The sequence below is a fragment of the Dromiciops gliroides genome, chromosome 1 (assembly GCF_019393635.1).
Source record: "Dromiciops gliroides isolate mDroGli1 chromosome 1, mDroGli1.pri, whole genome shotgun sequence".
Lineage (NCBI taxonomy): Eukaryota > Metazoa > Chordata > Mammalia > Microbiotheria > Microbiotheriidae > Dromiciops > Dromiciops gliroides.
The window spans coordinates 222,405,813-222,424,716 of record NC_057861.1 but is presented as its reverse complement, the minus strand read 5'-3'; the positions used below and the strand labels follow the sequence as shown (position 1 = coordinate 222,424,716).

The following is an 18,904-nucleotide window of genomic DNA, read 5'->3' as shown; positions in this document are numbered from 1 at the left end:
TTTCTCCGCACGCAAAACCCAAACTAGGATCCTGGCACTGCTAGGATGGGAGGGAAAGACAGCCTATAACTAGGTCCCCTACGAGAGTGTCAGAGGCGTAGTGGAGATGGGAGGAGGAGGGATTCATAGTATTTAGAACTGGATAGGGATGTTAGCGAGGGAGGACAAACTTTGCTTCCTAGAAACAGCAGGGCTGGGAGTGCCCACCAGCTTCCAGCGACTCCAGGGACTGGGACGGGGGCGGGGGCGCGCAGCCCTTAGAAGCTCCGCGGGAGGCTGGGGCAACCCGGAGACAGGAGAGGGGAGAGGGGAGAAGTAGGAGGGGCCGCCCACCCGCTCTTTCAAGTCTCTCTCCCTCCCTCCCTCCCTGCGGCAGCTGGGGGAGATGAGTGGCGCTGAGTTCGCCTCTTCCCTGACCCCTCCTCTCCCCCCTGCCCCTCCTCCCTCCCCCTGCCGCTGCTCTGCCGCCGCGGCTGCATCGGGAAATATGAAGAGTAGGCTGCAGCTGCAGCAGCGGTGGTGGCTGCAGCGCCTGGCTCAGAGCGGGCCGAGCTGGACAGAGGCGGAGAGCGCGCCCGCGGACGCCACCCGAGGCACTGAGAGGGCAGAGGCGGCTTCCGGGTTCGGGACCGGGCGGCGCAGCACAATCAAAGAAGTTGACTGCAGTTGCCCCCGAAATCAGCGGCTCTCTGAGTGCGGCGCAGTCCGCGAGTCCTCCATCCCGGCCAGTGAGCGGACCCCGGGACGACCCGAGACCCTGGGGCCAGTCCGACGCTCCGCTGCATCCCCCCGACCCAACTGCGGGAGGTCCACCGGGGCATCCCCCAGTTCTCCCGCTGCTGCCGCCTTCTTCTTTCCAAGCAGACAGAGATGGAGTGAGCGGTCCCGGATCGTGATCAGGCTGAGCTTTCTCGGAAGCCGGAGGCGAGAGCTGGAAAGCCAAGTCTCTGGGAAAGGAAAAGAAAGAGGAAGAAGGGACGCTGTAGAGGGGAAAGCCACCGAGGACCTAGACTCTGCCGCTCGCCCCTTTCTCTCGGGGGTCCAACGCACCTCCTTTGTCCACCTCCTCACTGTCCTCTTCTGCAGCCTTGAACGCAGCTCCCCCCCCTCCCCCCGCCCAAGCTTGCGCTGCTGACCGACCCAGGGACCCCAACGGGGCAGCGGCTGTTAGTCGAAGCTCTTCCAACTCACTTTCATCTGGCTTGTCAAGTTCATCCAGAAGGGAGTAGTGGAATTTTCTTCCGGCTTCGGGTGGAGGGAAGGAAGAGAAGGCAAGAAACTTTAGCATCACTTTGATGTGAAGAAGCCCAAAATGTTGCACTGGAAAGGAATAGTTACTGACAGTGTCCTAGGCGCCCGGAGGAGGAGGAGAGAGGAGGAGGAGGGAGGAAGGAGGAGGAGGAGGAGGAGAGGAAGAAGGAGGGAGGCAGTGGTGGTATAGAAGAAAAACTGGGAAATGTCCCATCCCTACAGCCAGCCTGGTCAGAAACCTGTTCCTGGCCCTCCTTTTACATTGGTGAGTGAGTGCTACTCCCCCCGTCCTCCCCCCCCCCCCCCCGCTGAAGTGCTGAAAATATAATGCTTATTTATAATAATTATCCATGATAACAGCAATAGTCAAATTGGGGACATAGAAATACTTGGGAATGGATCCAAAAGTCTGGAGTATTCAAATCAATTAACTTTCTTAGACCTCAGTTCCCTCATCTGTAAAATTAATAGGTTGGGAAGACATGGCCTCTGAGAGTGTTTCCAGCTCTATCTATCCATGATCCAACAATAGCTCCGAAAGGCTCAGGGGGAGCCTCCCGTTCAATTTCTGTCACTCCATCTCTTCCTAGACCCATGTGAGGACTCTTTTTTAATGTCGTGCCTGCCTTAAAGCCTTGTGCTGCGTGAATTTTCCTATATGCGAAGACAAGCTGACTGGCTTTCCCCCCTTTCTTTTTACCTCCAGGGTCAATATAAAAATTTGGCAAATGTTTTTATTCCTTCTTTGGCATTTCCCAACTATATGAAGAGATGCTATATAAAAATTATGTGCCTTGTGGTCATTTTTTTTAACATCACAAAGCCCATAGAGTGACTCTTGATGTGGTCCAAGTTTTTATGGGACTCTAAAGAATAACTATGATCTTTTATGGAAAAAGTTCCACGTGTTTATCTCTAAATTTCTTGGAAGAGTATTGGTTGGGTAAATTATTTATTTCAGCTCTGAATGATAGCTGCTTACTGATTCAATTCTGAAATGCCATTTTTTTAGATTCCCATGCATAAGCATTCCTGAAGTCTTTGGTTGCAATCTGAAAGTAGGAACAAATACTTTACCAAAGATTTAATAATCCAAGGAAGGTCTCACAGGGCTTATCTGAATTTAAGGTGCTCTTTCCCTGATGTTCTGGTTTGATCTGATTTGATTAAACTTTCCAAATTCCCAAATGAACATGGTGAAAGATTCTAGACCTCAGCCAGGTATATTACTTGCTTTTGGGAGATTTTGGAATGTTCTTTTAGGAAAATTGGACAGGTAAAAGAAAGATCAGGATTATATTACAGCCCATAAAGTAACTAGTAGAGCATGACTGCTTGGCATAACATGAGCAGCAAACTATAATGATAATATATTTGAGTAAAGCAGCTTGTTGTAGTGCCCTTGCTGAGGAAACACACGGCTCTTGGCATTGGAGGACTCGCATTTTCATCCAAATTCTGCCATTTACTAGCTATGTGACCTTTAGGAAGTTGCTAACTCTGAGCCTCACTTGCTTCATCCAGAAAATGGGGATAATACTTGTAATATCTCCCTTACAATGCTGTTGTGAGAAAAGTGTTTTGTAAAACTGTAAGTTAATATTTTTTAGGATTGATTCTTCTATTTCTTCAGATGAATGCAAAATATTGCAGTGACACCCCCTGGCTTGCTGGAAGTTACATCTCTAGGAATACTCATTCCTCTTCCTTGTTAGCAACTGAGTTACATCACAGGTGTTCACTGGGTATATGTCTAGGTTATGATTATCATCCCAAGTAAATTCATTTTCTCAGGTTTAGAGCAGGAACCTGGGTTTGGATAAGCTGTCGCTGATCTTAGAATCAATTTGAATTCTTCTTAGAATTATAGGAAAATGCATTAACTGAGGAGGCTGATGCTTTCTTTATAGACATCCTGCAGGCTGTCCAGCTACCAATGCCATAGGCTGTGTCAGCCTGACTGCTTAAGCCAGACCCTCCTTATGGCCAAGGTGTACTTTCAGACCCAGTGATTTGGGAGTTTAAAAGTCAGAATGGGAGTCTTGCAGTTAGAGGGCAAAAGAGAGAAGGTATAATTATAGGGTTGGACTCCCAGGCCCATCTGCTTAGAATTACAGAGCAGTTTTAATCTTTGGCTGAAACATGAAACAAATCAGAGCCAATGAACAGATCAAAACAGCAGCTGCCACCAAAAGAGAGAGAGAGAGATGAGAGATGAAACAGGGGAAATTGTCCATTTTTTCATCTATAGTTATATCTTGTGAAGGAAAAAAATGTAGTCTAATGGACTTAAAACAAAAGAATATGAAAAGTTAGCTGAAGTTAAGCATTTTTAAAAACATCATTACCTCTTGAATTAGAAAAGTAATGAGTGACTGGATGCTTAAACTTGTTGCCTGGTCCAATTCAGACATAGCATCATTAAGAAGTAAATGTTCTTAGAGTTACCCCACCTAGCCAATCCATGGCCTGAAATTTCTATGAGCCAGATGCATGACCATAGGAACTCCAATGGTACCTCAGATTGGTCCTTTCCCAAATCTTGATCTGAAGACTTATGGTAACCCTTATCTCCCTATCAAGTTTCTAGGGTCAGAAGATGTTAAGGGAATCTTAGAGGAGGATGAGTCTGATTCTGAGACTCAAAGGATTTGGGGGCTTGAAAAGATCCTATAGTCCAAGGGCTCTTAATCCCAGGTCTGTGAATTTGTTTTAAAAAAATATTTGGATCACTTTTTCAATATAGTTGCTTTCCTTTGTAAATCTCTATAATTTATTTGATGCATTTTATACGTGAATTGTACAAGGGGCATATAGATCTCACCAATCTGCCAAAGGGGGTCCATGACACAAAAAGATTAAGAACCCCTAATCTAGTCACACCCTTTTTATGTTACAGATGAGGAAACAGAGGCCCCAATAAATCAAATGACTTACTTACATCACAAAGTTAGTGGCAGAGATAAGATTGAAACCCTGGTCTTCTGACTATAAATCCAATATTTTTCTTACAGAAGGCAACTGGAGGAAATGTTTTGGGAGGGGAAGTAGTACTTGGAGTCATTGCTATTTTTAAGAAAGTGGGATAAAAAATAAGGACTAGGAAGCTATAGTTGACAAAGGGCATTCACAATATGTCATCCAATTCAAGAAGGAATCCACTGTGGACAAAACTTTAGAACAATTATAACTTATCAAATAATACTGTAGATATATCAAGAAGAGCTGAAGGAACAGGTACCAGGAATTTGCATAGCTTCATGTCTGAAATGAGAAAATTATTAACAATTTATTATAAAGCAATATATTTTCAAAGAGTACTGGATAAAATCTCAGATACAGTGGAAAAATGGAATGCAGAATTTCTTATTTTTATTTGGTTAAAGTGTTTTGATGCAAAACAGGTACCAATATCTCCTACCCTTCAAAGAGGGCAAAGATCTGCTTGGGTTACATATGTATGGTATATCCCTGTTCCATTTTGATATCAGGGATTTTACAAAATTCTTTTTTATGTCATGTATTATACTAGTTGGTATTTGGTGATACAGTGATTTCTAAAAGTTCTCAGGTCATTTTAAAGTGCTAAAGCTTTTACTAATTTTGGCTATAAATATGATGAAAACTACTGAAATATTTTAAGTAATGAATAAGTCAGATTTTTTCTTACAGTTGATTTTATAATGATAACTAATTTATATATCATTTCAAGGTATTTAAAGTGTTTATATATAGTACATTATCTCATTTGAGCCTCATAATGATGCTGAAGTAGGTACTATTTTATCACCCTCATTTTACAGATAGAGAAACTGGGGTTTAGTGACTTGTCCAGAGTCACATAGCTAGTTTGGGTTGGGATTTGAACACAAGTCTTCCTAACTCCAAGTCTTGTATTCATTATACCATACTTCTTTTTATCCATTACACCATACCTCTTACTGTTGTTCACACTTTACCTTCTCATCCACAGTAATCATTTTTCAATCATCAGAAAATCTGAAATCAATATATTGCCTCCAGTTATGCAATTGTGTATGCAAATTTTAATAAATTTGCTCTTAAATGTTTTGTGAAGAAATGCATTTGGGAAACTTGGGGCAATCCATTCTTTACCTGAATTCAATGCCTTGCTCTCCAAATGTGGGTTCTTCTCACAATGTTTTTGAGGATGGTTTTTATCTGTCCTATAACTTCAGTTGTGAGAGTTTGAAGGTAGGTAAATACTTATGAAGAATAACTAAGGAAGTCACAAAGACCATTATAAGTGGATGCATGGTTTTAATTTTAAAATTACTCTTCCTTGACTAAGCCACTGATAGTCAAAGGTCAAATTATGACTATTTTTTTCATGTTTTAGCAGAAAAAATTAAAGCTGTTGTCTAAAAACCTTTCTTACCTACAGGGCAGTAAGATATGCAATAAAGAGATTAGAGCTCATTGTGTTTTAAAATTTTTTGAAAACTTTTTTGAAAGTTGTTCTTTTAACTGCAAATTTAAGACCCAACTCCAAATGACAGTGTATTTGTCAGATTCATTCTTCTTCCATTCAATTTATGGATATGATTGTATTAGCTATTTCAAGTCAATTAACAGAATATTAGAACTGACAGGAACTCTATAGATTATCTGGTTTAATTGTCTTGTTTTCAGATGGGAAAACTGAGACCCAGAGAAGTTGAATGCCTTCTTCTCTAAAATTGTGCAGTGATAGAGTCAAGACTACAGTTTTTAGGTCTACTGACTACTCGTATTCAAAAAGTACAAGATATTGAATGTCAAAGAAAGTGTGTTGCTAGAAATTGCCCTTTAACTCTTTCTCAGGTAATATAAAAAAAGTGTAAAAGTTTCTGATGTTACTTTCTAAAATCATTTACCTTCAGGAACAAAGATCAACATGAACGATCCTTATATAATTGATTTGTCTATAATGGAAATATTTGATTCTAAAATTTGGTGCTGATATTGTGAGAATTTTTTTTTTCCAGTATGTTGTATGTACCTAATTTGTTCCACTAATTGTCCTCTCTATTTTTTTGTGTGAGGCAATTGGGGTTAAGTGACTTGCCCAGGGTCACACAGCCAGTAAGTGTTAAGTGTCTGAGGCCAGATTTTGAATCAGGTACTCCTGACTCCAGGGCTGGTGCTCTATCCAAGTGCACCACCTAGCTGCCCCCAGAACCTCTTTTTTAAAACGGAATTTTAATGGCCTACTATTAATAGAATTGATCTCCACCCCCCCCCCGCCCCACTGAAATGAAGCTCTTTAGTTTCATCCAAGTGCCCAAACTTTTAACTATTTCTATAATGACAGCTTGAATCTGAAAAAAGCTTAAAGAATATTGATAGGTTAGATAGTGATGGCAAATGCACTTATTGGCAGTTTGAGGACCTGGGTTGAATCCTGGCCTTGCTAATCATGATTTCTGTATGTTGGTCAAGTCATTCAACCTCTCTGAAACCTTAGTTCCTCATCTGTTAAAATAAAAGCAATAGATCCCTGAACATACCTGCCACTCTAGATCTTAAGTAATTGCCAGAAAAATAATTGCTGGAAGAATTTCATGAAGCCAAGAAAATGTTCCCTTTTCCATTCTTGACCTTTTTTCAGAACAGTAGGAAAAATGGTGTGGGAACCTAAATATAAAGATAAAATGACTTTAAAAACAAAGGCACAAATTTCATGAACACATCTAGGTGTGGCGGTCTTGCTGTTTTAGTCTGTGACCCAAGCAGTAATGAACAAGGCAACAGAGAACTCTTCTCTTTCTTCTCTTAGAAAGATGAAGAGCAAAGCACAGGTGGCAAGTGTGTTTCATAATTACATTCTGTTTTTTAGTAGGAAAACAGAACTTTGATCAACTTGGCAGTTGACACAGTCAATTAAAAGATCAACAGACTGTTACAAGCTAAGAATCATTCAAAAGTATATTCATGATTTTATACCTTCCAAATATATGTACATATTTTTGCCTCTCTTCAGATCAGGGAAATGGAAAGCATGGAAGTATCCAGGTGACTAAAGAAAAAATCAACCTTTGAGTGAGGGAAAAGGAAGGCTTTGGAACTAAATTGATCAGTCAGCTTTGTATTTTGTTTTCCTGCTCAGTTTTCTTGTCCATTAAGTGATAGTGAAAAGCCACATAGTGTGTTTTCCAGGGATCCCATATAGGTGATGGTTCAAAATGATTAAACCTTTGGATTAGAGATTTGAACTCTGGTCCTCCTGAATTCGGAGTTTGGTGCTTTGTCCACTGCTCCACCTGGCTTCCCCCCCACCACTTGGTTTGTGAGCAGGATCTATATTTTAATTCCATGAAGCTTTGCAGTCACCATGGGGGAGGGTACTGGGGAAACAGTAAATTCCTGGAGGTAGAGATTGCTGACAGTCAAAATCCTATGCAGAAAAGAGAAAGTTGGGGACTGTTGCTCCCCTTTCCCTCTGCTGGAAGTCCTAGCAAACCACAGCGAACCCTTCTCTGGAGGGGAAGGAGAAGGGTTAGTGCCCCCAGAAATCAGTTTGAAGATTACCAAGGAGAGGCTTTGGAATCTCTACTTACATTCTGATCTCCATATTGGAGAATTGTGTTAGAAAGTCCCAGGACTTTCCAGGAGAACACCTGATGGTCAGCCAAAATCAAAGTAGCATGTGATGAGCATAAATTTTTATGTTACTCTTTCTAGCAAAAGAAAAAAAATGAAAGCCTTCATTGGTAACTGCACAAGAAATGTATATTCCACTCTATTCCACCTTAGAAAAGGGAGTGGGGAGGAAAGAGAGAAAAAGGGGAGAAAAAGGGGTTTTGTTTGTGACTGTAGTGATGAAAATAGAAAGGCCTCCTGGTGTTTATCTAACAATTACCACATCAAACAGTAGTTTATGGCAATGCCTGTTTATTTAATTGGGCAGAGCAATTGCATGGATAAATAATTACCTATATTTAAGCTAATCAGTTGCATTTTTACCTGCTAGAAAGTTTTCATGTTTCAGACAAGTTGTAACTTGAAATATAGTATGGTTATAGTAGAAATAGAATCATATTCTTAACATGTTATTTAGGTTGGAGTTTCCACAAAGGATAAAATGTTAAAATTATAGTTCATAAGGTTTTTTATTAGCCTTTTCCCCCTCCTTTTATCTTGTCAGTTACCTTTTAGAAAACTCTTTTGCTTTCAGTTTGCTAAAACTATTAAACTTTCAGTTTCCTAAAACTATTAGAATTATTTGGATAATTAATACACTAAAAGCTGCTGTTCAAAAAAGTTGAAATTATAGGGCAGAATGATCAAGAATGGATGTTCATATTAATCAGACTAATCAAATTGATTAAGCCTTTCTCCACTTGTAACCTGTATAAACATAGATTTTCAGAGATTCCTGTCCTCTGTCCCACAAAATCTCTTCACTCTACCCCCAACAACAACAACAAAAAAATGAGCACAATCTCTTTTTGGGGGTGTCAGTTTACACATATCATGGATGAAAGCATCACAAGTAGGGAATGGTGTTTACTATTGTTGGTGTAGATCAAAGAGAGGGGCTGCATGTGTATCATTTGTAGAATAAGTATGCTAAGATCAGCTCTCCACAGCCATCATCTGGTGAATTTAGGCAGTGTAGACAGCCCAAGTAATTCAACACCCAATGTTCATTTGGTTTCTGGTCACAAGGTGAGCTCTTTTTCTTTTCTTTTATATGGAACCCTGTCTTTAAAACTGTTATTACCGAGAACTTCTGCTCCAAGAATAGAAAATTGATTGTTGTGATCCTAATTAAGATCATTTTGGCAGGATTTAAGGATGTTGGCAAGAATAATCTAATCCCTAGGAGTAAATCACTTGCTCTTGAAAAGTTAAACAAATGTATCAGAATGTAAAAGTATCATTTACTGCTTTGAAAGTGGTAATTTGCTAAGTGGTAGGTACCCTTTTGCCCTAAAGACTTCATTTGCTGTTCACAGTTTATATACAGAGTCTCCACCCATGCTTGCTGCCCATAGGAGGAAGCCTATTATGCATATATCAGAGTTTCACTATGATTCTCCCCAGGATCCTTTTCCTGGGACTTAATTGTGCATGAGAATAGTTTTAGAAAAAAATTGTTTGGGTACTTGGATGGAATTCAAGATGCACCCTCCTTGGACCAAACCTCATTCTATTACAAACATTGTTATAATTATTGTTGAGTGTTTTCACAGTACTTGATATTTATAAAACATTTCACCAATATATTTTATTAATTGCTGCTCACCACACGTGTAAGGTAGGCTACTATTGATTATCTTACTCTAAATGGGATGAAGCATAAGAATATGAAGGATCAGTTGCCCAAAGTCATGCTGTTGGCTAGTATCTTACAACCCCTTCTTCTCTATCTGACTATTATTTGGTCCCTTTCCCTTGTCAAGAATTTTCTAGAGGGGGGCAGCTAGGTGGCACAGTGGATAAAGCATGGGCCCTGGATTCAGGAGGACCTGAGTTCAAATCCAACCTCAGACACTTAACACTTACTAGCTGTGTGACCCTGGGCAAGTCATTTAACTCTCATTGCCCCACCAAAAACCAAAGAAACAAAAGACTTATCTAGAGTAAACCTGAATCAAGCATTTACAATAATTTTTCTAACCGAGCCCCTTAGTTAGCTTGTGCATGTGGTGGTTTCCTCCCACATTCTTTACTGTCATAATATAGAACACAGGGAGAAGATAAACATATTGGATTCAAACAAACAATAACAACAACCACAAACCTCAAGCTTGGATATGTCCAGAAGTTGGTCCAGGTGGTTCAATCTCTTTTGCTTTCTGAAAATGAAGTCCTGTCCAAGGATAATTAATATTTACAATGATGAGCCTGAGGCACTGCTGGATTCCTGAGTCATCAAAGAAAGATGCTCACTATAAGAAGGGAGGATGTTGAACAACCAAACTGAATCGAGCTTTTAGTTAACTCTTAATTAACTCCAAATTTCAGTTAACCACAACATCCCATTCCCTGAGCATTCCAGGTAGCTATTTTTAAAAACTAGATAAATGTATATATAAATTTGAATACACATAAAGTAACTTCATTACTATCAGATACCCTTTTAAAGATATGAGGGTAGAGGATCTAAACTCCTGGTATGAAGCTATGTCTATCAAGGTAGGAGGAAGGAATAAACACTTATTAACTACCTCCTATCTCCTAGGCACTGTGCTAATAATGTTTATAAATATCTCATTCCTAAAAATAAATAAATGAATGAATTAATAGATAAATAAATATCTCATTCCTTACAACAACTCTGAACCCCGATATTATTATGCCTATACTACAATTGGGGAAATTGAAGTGAACAGAGGTTAAGTCATTTTCTTTGGGTCACTCAACTAGTAAGTGTCTAAGGCCATATTTGAACTCAGATCTTCCTACCCCTGGGGCTAGCATTCTCTCCATTGCACCACCAGATGCTTCTATCATTCAAGATCCCAAAAAACTAAATACAGAGAAAGGAAAAAAATGTTGTGATAGAATGTTTGTAGAATGGACTTTTTGGGGCAGCTAGGTGGCAAAGTGGATAAAGCACTGGCCCTGGATTCAGGAGTACCTGAGTTCAAATCTGGCCTCAGACACTTGACACTTACTAGCTGCATGACCCTGGGCCAGTCACTTAACCCTCATTGCCCCACAAAAAAAAAAGAATGGAAATTTTCTATTTTGTTAACAAAAGACTTATTTTTGTTGTGTTTTGTTTTTTGGAGGGGCAATGAGGGCTAAAGTGACTGGCCATGGTCACACAGCTAGTGTCAAGTGTCTGAGGCTGAATTTGAATTCAGGTTGCCCTGAATCCAGGGCCAGTGCTTATCACTGTGCCACCTAGCTGTCCCTCCAAAGACCCAGTTTTTACCTAAACACCTTGTTTATTGGAAACCCTTCCTAGAGTGGAATCCAAAAGGCCTTAGAATTAGATGAAATCTGTAACTAATGTGATCTATAAACACCACATTACCTGATTCTTCAGAGCACAAGCTTTCAGGGTCCAAGGATGCCATGTTGCTATGCTTAGTCTCCAGTGTTGCCTAGATTAATGCTTTTAAGTGAATTTTCATTTCCTTCCATTTACAAGAAGTCTAGCCACACATCCTACAGCTGGCTTCCATGTTTTCTACACTGTAACAGCCGAGTGAATATTTAATAGCCAACTGTAGATTGAAAAGGGCGTTTAGAGAAGGGTACTGTATCTGCCATACTACAAGTATCCTTTCTTTCATTTGAACTATTGATTTCATTCCCTTACTTGTTAAAGATGTTGATTTTTCAAATGGAAAGACTTTAAAAAAAACAACACACCATTTAAATTTATTGTTGTAGCTTCATAATAGGCAGCTAGGTGGCTCAGTGAAAAGAGCACTGGGCATTGAGTCAGCAAGACCTAAATTCAAATCTAGCTTCAGATATTTACTAGGTGTGTGACCCTGGGCAAGTCACTTAACCTCTGTTTGTCTTAATGGAGAAAGAAATGGCAAACCCCTCCAGTATCTTTGCTAAAAAGAACTCCATGGACAGTATTGATATGTTGTGGTCCACCAGGTCACTAAGAGATGGAAACAACTGAACAACAAAAACTTTATGGTATCTTGTCCTCACTACTAAATTTAGGTACTTACTTTGAGTTTATTATATATTGGCAAGGTTTTTTCTCCATATTGGAGCCTCTGAATAGGAAGAGGTGAGAACATAGCTTCTCTTTCTCTTTCCCCCTCCCTCCCTTCTTTCTTCCTCTCTTCTTTCATTCCTCCCTTCTTTCCTTCCTTGCTCCTTCTCTCTATCTTTTTTTCCTGTTTGTTTGTGGGAGATCATATAATGAATCATATAATATCTGAGAAATTTGCTTCAAAGATTTTCTGCCAGTTAACTCTTTCCATTCTAATTTTAGCTGCAATCAGATTTGTTTGTGCAAAACCTTTTAATTTTATGTATTTCCTTCCATCCTATTCTCATATACATTTTCATCTATTTGCTCCCTACTATCCCTCTCCCCCTTAACATGGAAGAGTGATGTAAACAGCTTATTTTCTCTCCCCCTCTATCCCTTCCCCTCCTCTTCCTTCCCAGTTGAGATAAATTGTCCAGCATCCCTGAACATCTCCTTCTCAGTCATCTTTAGGATCACTGATTAGCAGGATAATATCTAGGCATTTTAGAACCTCTCTGCTTTTCAGATGCCTAACTTTATTCTCTAGTACCCAGAATAAGAGGCAGCTAGGTGGTAGAGAGGATAGATCACTGGACTTGCAGTCAGTGAGACTATGTTCAAATTTTACCTCAGACCCATATGATCTGTTGAATCTTAGGCAAGTTACTTAACCTCTGTCAGCCTCAATTTTCTCATTTATAAAATGGGAATAACAACAACAAAAACTACTTCTCAGAGTTGTTGTGAGGATCAAATGAAATAAATAATATTTGTAAAGTGCTTTGCAACCTTAAAGTACTACACCAATGCTAGCTAGTATTGTTATCATATCTAAATAACTGAGCATGTTAGGGTTTATAATGAATTAAGGTACACATTTTAGTATTCCAGTCATGGAATGAGTTATTCTCTGCCATTCATTTTCCTTAGCCTATGCTAGCAGCTATACCATTTGGTTTGCTACAATAATCAACCCTAACTTATATATACATTACCTTGACAGTCTTGTTTTCACTGTGTTGTACTTAGTGACCAAAGTTAAAAGATAATAGGGAGACTGGGAACAAGTTAATTCGCAGAAACTTCACAGAATAGTAGTGAAGGGAGGCCTTGATTTTGACTCAGAGGACTTGAACTTGAGTCCTGATTCTTACTTCCCCATTGTATGATTTGGAGCAAGTTCTCTCTGGTCTTAGAGCTAGCCTTGGGCAACTTACCTCTGACCCAAACAACTAGATAGAGTGCTGGAGTTGGTGTCAAGAAGAACTGAGTTCAAATTCTTCCTCATACACTTAGCTGTGTGACCCTGGGCAAGTCACTTAAGCCCTCAGCCTCAGTTTCCTCAGCTGTAAAATGGGGGTAATAATTTTACCTATCTCACAGGGTTGTTAGGAGAATCAAATGAAATAGTATCCATAAAGCACTTTGCAAATTTAAAAATACTAAATGCTGTTTTTTTTTTCTTTAGTCTACCAACTTTTCCTTTCTTAGATTTTCTTAGATGCTATTGTTTAGTTGTTTTCAGTCATTTCTGACTCTTCATCAACCCCTTTGGAGTTTTCTTGGCAAAGATACTGGAGTGTTTTGCCATTTCTTTCTCTAGCTCTTTTATAGATAAGGAAACTGAAGGAAGTGATTTGTCCAGGGTCACACAGCGAGTAAGTGTCTGAGGTTGGATTTGAACTCATGAAGATGAGTCTTCCTAACTTCAGGCTTTGTACTCTATCCACTGTATCATATAGTTGTTTCCCCTCCCCCCCAACAGTTGTGATATACAGCAACCACTTCTCTAAAGAACTACATTAATTATAACTGTTAATACAACATTAGATGATGCACATTATGTAAAGGATTTTAAGCATGACTGGACTGAAATATTTTTTCAGGTAAGTTATTGAACTTGTAATAATCAAGAGTAATATAGGGAGGGATCAGATAGATGGCACAGTGGATAAAGCACCAGCCCTGGATTCAGGAGGTCTTGAGTTCAAAATCTGGCCTCAGACACTTGACACTAGCTGTGTGAACCTGGGCAAATCACTTAACCCTCATCACCCTGACAAAAAAGGGGGGGTGGATGGAGTAATGTAGGGAGCACTATCTTACTTTCATTTGAAACTCCTATTAAATGTTTTATAACATTAACACCTTCAATCAGTTTCATATTCATCTCATAATCCTTGTCCTGACTCCTAAACTTTTTAGACATGTATTTTTTCTACTTTTGTAAAGTAACTTGATATGAGGAATATAATTGGAATTACTTTCAACATTTTAGAACTTTGAAATAAATACCTAATTTTGTTTATGATGGAGTACTCCTCAGGCATTAGGTTTTCCCATCTGTAAATAAGTAAGTGGGGTTAAAATAGATGATCTCTCAAATCCCTTCCTACTCTAGATTCTAAGATCCCAAATATTAGATTGCTAAATGAGTGTTGCTTGTTTGAATGTTAAATAATGAGGATATTGAGAGTTCCAGGAGGATCTCCATTAGGAGGATAGGCCTCGACCTGGAAGGGGCCTTTAGAATAGTCCAAACCTCTCATTTTACAGATGAGAAAAACTGAGATCTGGAGAAATTCAGTGATTTGCCCCAAGGGCCCTACAAAGTGGTAAGTGCAGGAGCCAGGATTCTAAGACACCCTGATTCTAAAACCAAAGCCTTTTATATTTCCTTCATCACCTATGATACTTATTGAGGCTAAAGGAACTCTATATTTTTTCCTAAGGTATGAAAACTTCCCTTATAGACAACTTGTCCATATGAGGGAGGGAATAATACTGTCCCGCCTCACTTCCACAAAAGCTTGACCTAGTATTAGTGATTTCCCTGGTTTCTGTTAGGTCTTAACCAAAGTCTCACCTCCAGAAACCTTTCCCGGTCTTCCTTAATCTCAGTGCCCTCCCTCTGAAGATTACCACCTATTTATTCTGTTGGTATTTGTTCATAAATAGTTATTTGCCCATTATCTCCCTTAAATAGACTGACAAGCTCCTGGAGAGCAGAGACTGCTTCCCCCCTTTCTTTGTTTCCTCAGTACCGAACATGATGCCTGGCACATAGTAGGTGCTTAATAAATGCTTGTTGCCTTGATTTGCTGTCTTCTGAGACTCTATTGGTACCCTATAGCAACAGATCTCTGCCCTAACCAGATCCTCTATTGCCTGCCAAAGCTGCAGATATTAGATCCTATGCTTTTAAACCCTTCACCCTGCTGGCACTTTTGTGTCTAGAGTCAGGAAGAACCTGAGTTCAAGCCCTTTCTCAGATACTTACTACCTTGTGGCTCTGTGCAAGTCACTTAATCTGTTTGTTCAGGGCTGCTTCACTTGTAAAACAGGGATAATAATAGCACCCACTCCCAGGGGTCTTGTAAAGATCCAGTGAGGTAATATTTGCAAACACCTAGCACAAGTACTATAGCATGTAGTTAGGTTCTTAAATAAATGCTCATTTCCTTCTTTCCTTCCTGCTATAGTGGTCTCTACATCTTATTCTAGTCCTCTAAGTCTCCACAGAGAATCAATCTCCTGACTGTCCCTACCACCCACCAAAGACTCCCCCCAACATGCTCGCTCCCCATCTATATCCTCAAGACTCAGTCTGACTCCCATCTCCCTTCCCTGATGACTTCACCCTCAATTGATCTCTCCCTTTTTGAATTCTTTATTTATTTGTACTATAAAATGAGCAGTTTGTGATTATATTGTCTTATGCTCTGGTTTTCATATGTGTAGCAGGGGAGAACTCCATGTATGTATGTGCACATATACATGTATACATATACACACATATATGCATGTTTATAGGTTGTCTTTTCCCAAGTAGATTATAAATTCTTTGAGATTTCTTATGCTTTTATATCCCCTGTTGTGCATACAGCTTAACATACCAGTTTTGTTAATATTTATTGTTTGATAAAATTGGCCTTTTTTACAGGACAGGAGGGAGTGTAATATTGTCTCAACAGCCAAGTAGCCTCTGGAATGGTTAAGGAGAAGGCCAGGTGTCCCAGGGATTATGGAAGGGGACCAAGGAGAGGCTTACAAGCCTGTTGGATACAGGAAACAACTTTGTGGAAATTACCCCTCTGAGAACCATTAAGAGGAATTAGCAGTAAAACTGACAGAGAAAAACATCTCTCTAGTAGGAAAAAAAGTTCCTACTAATAAGACCAAATGTTATAAACAGAATGCTTTATCAATCCATACTGTTTGCACAGATTGTTTCAGCCTGATTTGTGTAGAGGGTTCCTTAGCTCTGGAGAACTATTGACTAACTTTTTTCACTTGTTTTTCTTTCCTAGGGCTGGGAGAAGGTTCTGCCCTTCTTCACCCAGATAGCAGATCCCATCCTCGATCCTTTAGAGAAGATGGCGCTTGGAGAGCTTTCAAGGAATCCCATTGTCATCACATGCTCAAGCACCTCCACAATGGAGCCAACCGGATCACTGTGCAGATGCCCACCCACCATGAAGGCCACTGGGTCTCCACAGGGTAAGAAAGACAAAGGTAGTGGTGGGAAATATTTACAGAGCTTTGCAATGAGGGGGCAATGAAAAAATATACTTTCTTATCCATTGTCAGATATCTCAGATGCAAAGAAACTACCTGTAATATTCAATGAAAACTCTACTCCCTGTTATCTAAATTTTATCCCCAAAGGCACTGCAATTAAAAAAAAACCCAAAAGTTTCTTCGGGTAAAGAAACAGAGCCAAGTACTGTTGAAAACCTTATGCTCAGGGACAGATTATACTGTAACCACAGTTGACCACATAGACTCAGTGAATGGAACCTTGTTTACCGAACTGTAGCGTACTGCTTTGTTTATATAAAAAAAAAGTCATTAGCAAGTGAATTAAGTATCTGTATTTCACCACCCCTCCGAATCATAGTTAGCTCCTTATGGTCTAAATACTGTAGTCATATTCAACTAATGCAATATATGACTTTAAGGCTTTAACAGGAAAGAGAAAGGCACTAGATTTATCTCTACTAGACAAGAACATATTTCTTGGTTTCTTTTTTTTTCTGCCACAGATATGAGATTTATCACTGAGCACTAGGTTATCAAAAGTAATCCAGAAGTCCTGTGAGTCGAAGAATCTGAAGCCTGTGAAATTTGTTTGCCATTTAACAGTTCTGAGTCACCAAGGCTGGATCTAAGTAGGCTGATTTCTTTCTTCCTGGGCACTATAGGCAGCTGCCACCAAGTCAGAGGTGGTATCTGGACAAATGATTTGGTTTATCCCAAAGGTGAGAGTAAAATCAATATGTAATTCAGTCTTTCATATATAAAACATATTTATATTGAGATAACAATATAAACACAAATTGTTAACAAATGAATAAAATATAATCCTTAATAAATAACTCAAAATGTACAATTAAATATTTTGAAAGACTTGAAGCATGCAGGTACCCACCCCCCCACCTTTCCACTTGGTAATTACTTCCTAATGTCCTTTCCCTCTTGTACTTAAACCAAAGTAGTTCTTTATTTTTTTTGGTTGTTGTTGTTTTTGGCGGGCAATGAGAGTTAAGTGACTTGCCCAAGGGTCACACAGCTAGTAAGTGTCAAGTACCTGAGGCAGGATTAGAACTCAGGATCAGTGCTTTACCCACTGTGCCACCTAGCTGTCCCCTAACCAAGTATCTTCTGTGTTAACTGGTGATATAAAAATGAGATTAAATAATTGTTGTAGCACAATGTACATATCTACATAAGTAGAAAATATATAAAAGGTAAATCTGAGGTAATTGAGGAAGAGACTGGAGCAGCTGGGAGAGATCCCTTCTAAGGTTACTGGGAGTAGTAACTTTTGACTTTTCTTGTATTTTTTGGACACTTAGAGCTATGATCATAGATCTCAGACACATAAATGATGCCTTTACTCTTTGTACCTCATTGTGGCTTCTGACATCAAGTGAAAGTCCTTTGATCATATGTTTCCTTAGTGATTTTCTTAACTAACTAGTCTTTCTAAGTGGTAGTTGCTACTTTATATAGTTCCAGTTTCCTAGAACAGCTCTTTATTTCCTTTCTTTTTTCCTGTCAGAATACTAACAACAGAAAAGAGAAATATCAGTCTATATAATCTCAGCATTTCTGGGTCTGTCTTTTGTCTAATCACGAAAAGGTTACTCTGACAACCTTGATTTCATGACACGCACTTCTCTCCTTCGAAGCTTACTATCCACCAATGTTATTCTATACAGAATGACTCAAGATTCTTATTAACCAAATTGGTGGCTTTCAGATTCTTTCAAGCTCCCTAAAGAGGCTTTGCCATTTTTGCCTTCCCAATGTTTTAGAATAGAATTGAATAAAATAGAACAGGTTAAAGTACAGTTTTAAAGTGGCTTCTTCGCAGGATCCAACCTATTTTAGATGTGTTATAGTTGTAATTTTGTTTAGATGTGGGGAGATGAAGGGCTGTTTAGGAGAAGTTAGATGTTTTCCTAATATCAATTCTAGACATATTTTTCAAGAATTTTGATTGATCCATGAAGAAATAAAATATCCCTCCCTTTAAATATTCTTTTGGTAAATTATTCATTGGCTAAAGTTGTAAAACAATTAAAAGCTCATTGGTATTCAGTTATATTTTTCACCATGAAGCCTTGAAGTGCTCTTCATTATCAAACAGAAAAAGTATTAAGCATTGCAATTGTACAACACACAGTTTATTTTTAATAGAAGTGATTGAAGTTACTTGATGCCGCATTTTTTATTTTAATAGTCATTTCTCTTAAGTGAAATGGTTTTTTGTTTTGTTTGTTTTTGTCTGTTCTTTTGAGTCTATCAGAGTTGGAAAACCCTGGCATGGAAATTACCCCAAACTAATGCAGAAAGGCAATTCTTATGTAACTTTCTGCCTTAAAGAGTTTCCCAAAGCAATAATTTGTGACTTTTTTTTCTTGAAGAAGTTTCTTAGATCACATAGTTAGTAAATGCCTCTTTTTACTT

The 18,904-nt window shown here is 39.1% G+C and overlaps 1 protein-coding gene across 1 annotated transcript in view; it reads left to right on the top strand.

Annotated features, from left to right (window-relative positions):
• Nucleotides 1–1,445: 1,445 nt before the first annotated feature.
• The window catches only part of APCDD1 (APC down-regulated 1), a gene marked incomplete at its 5' end in the record, with an annotated part of 52,817 nt that continues 35,358 nt past the window's right edge, over nucleotides 1,446–18,904 (top strand). Inside the window, 2 exon segments of the mRNA XM_043993498.1 lie at nucleotides 1,446–1,514; nucleotides 16,239–16,429. Of these exon segments, the coding sequence (XP_043849433.1) occupies nucleotides 1,446–1,514; nucleotides 16,239–16,429 (260 nt within the window).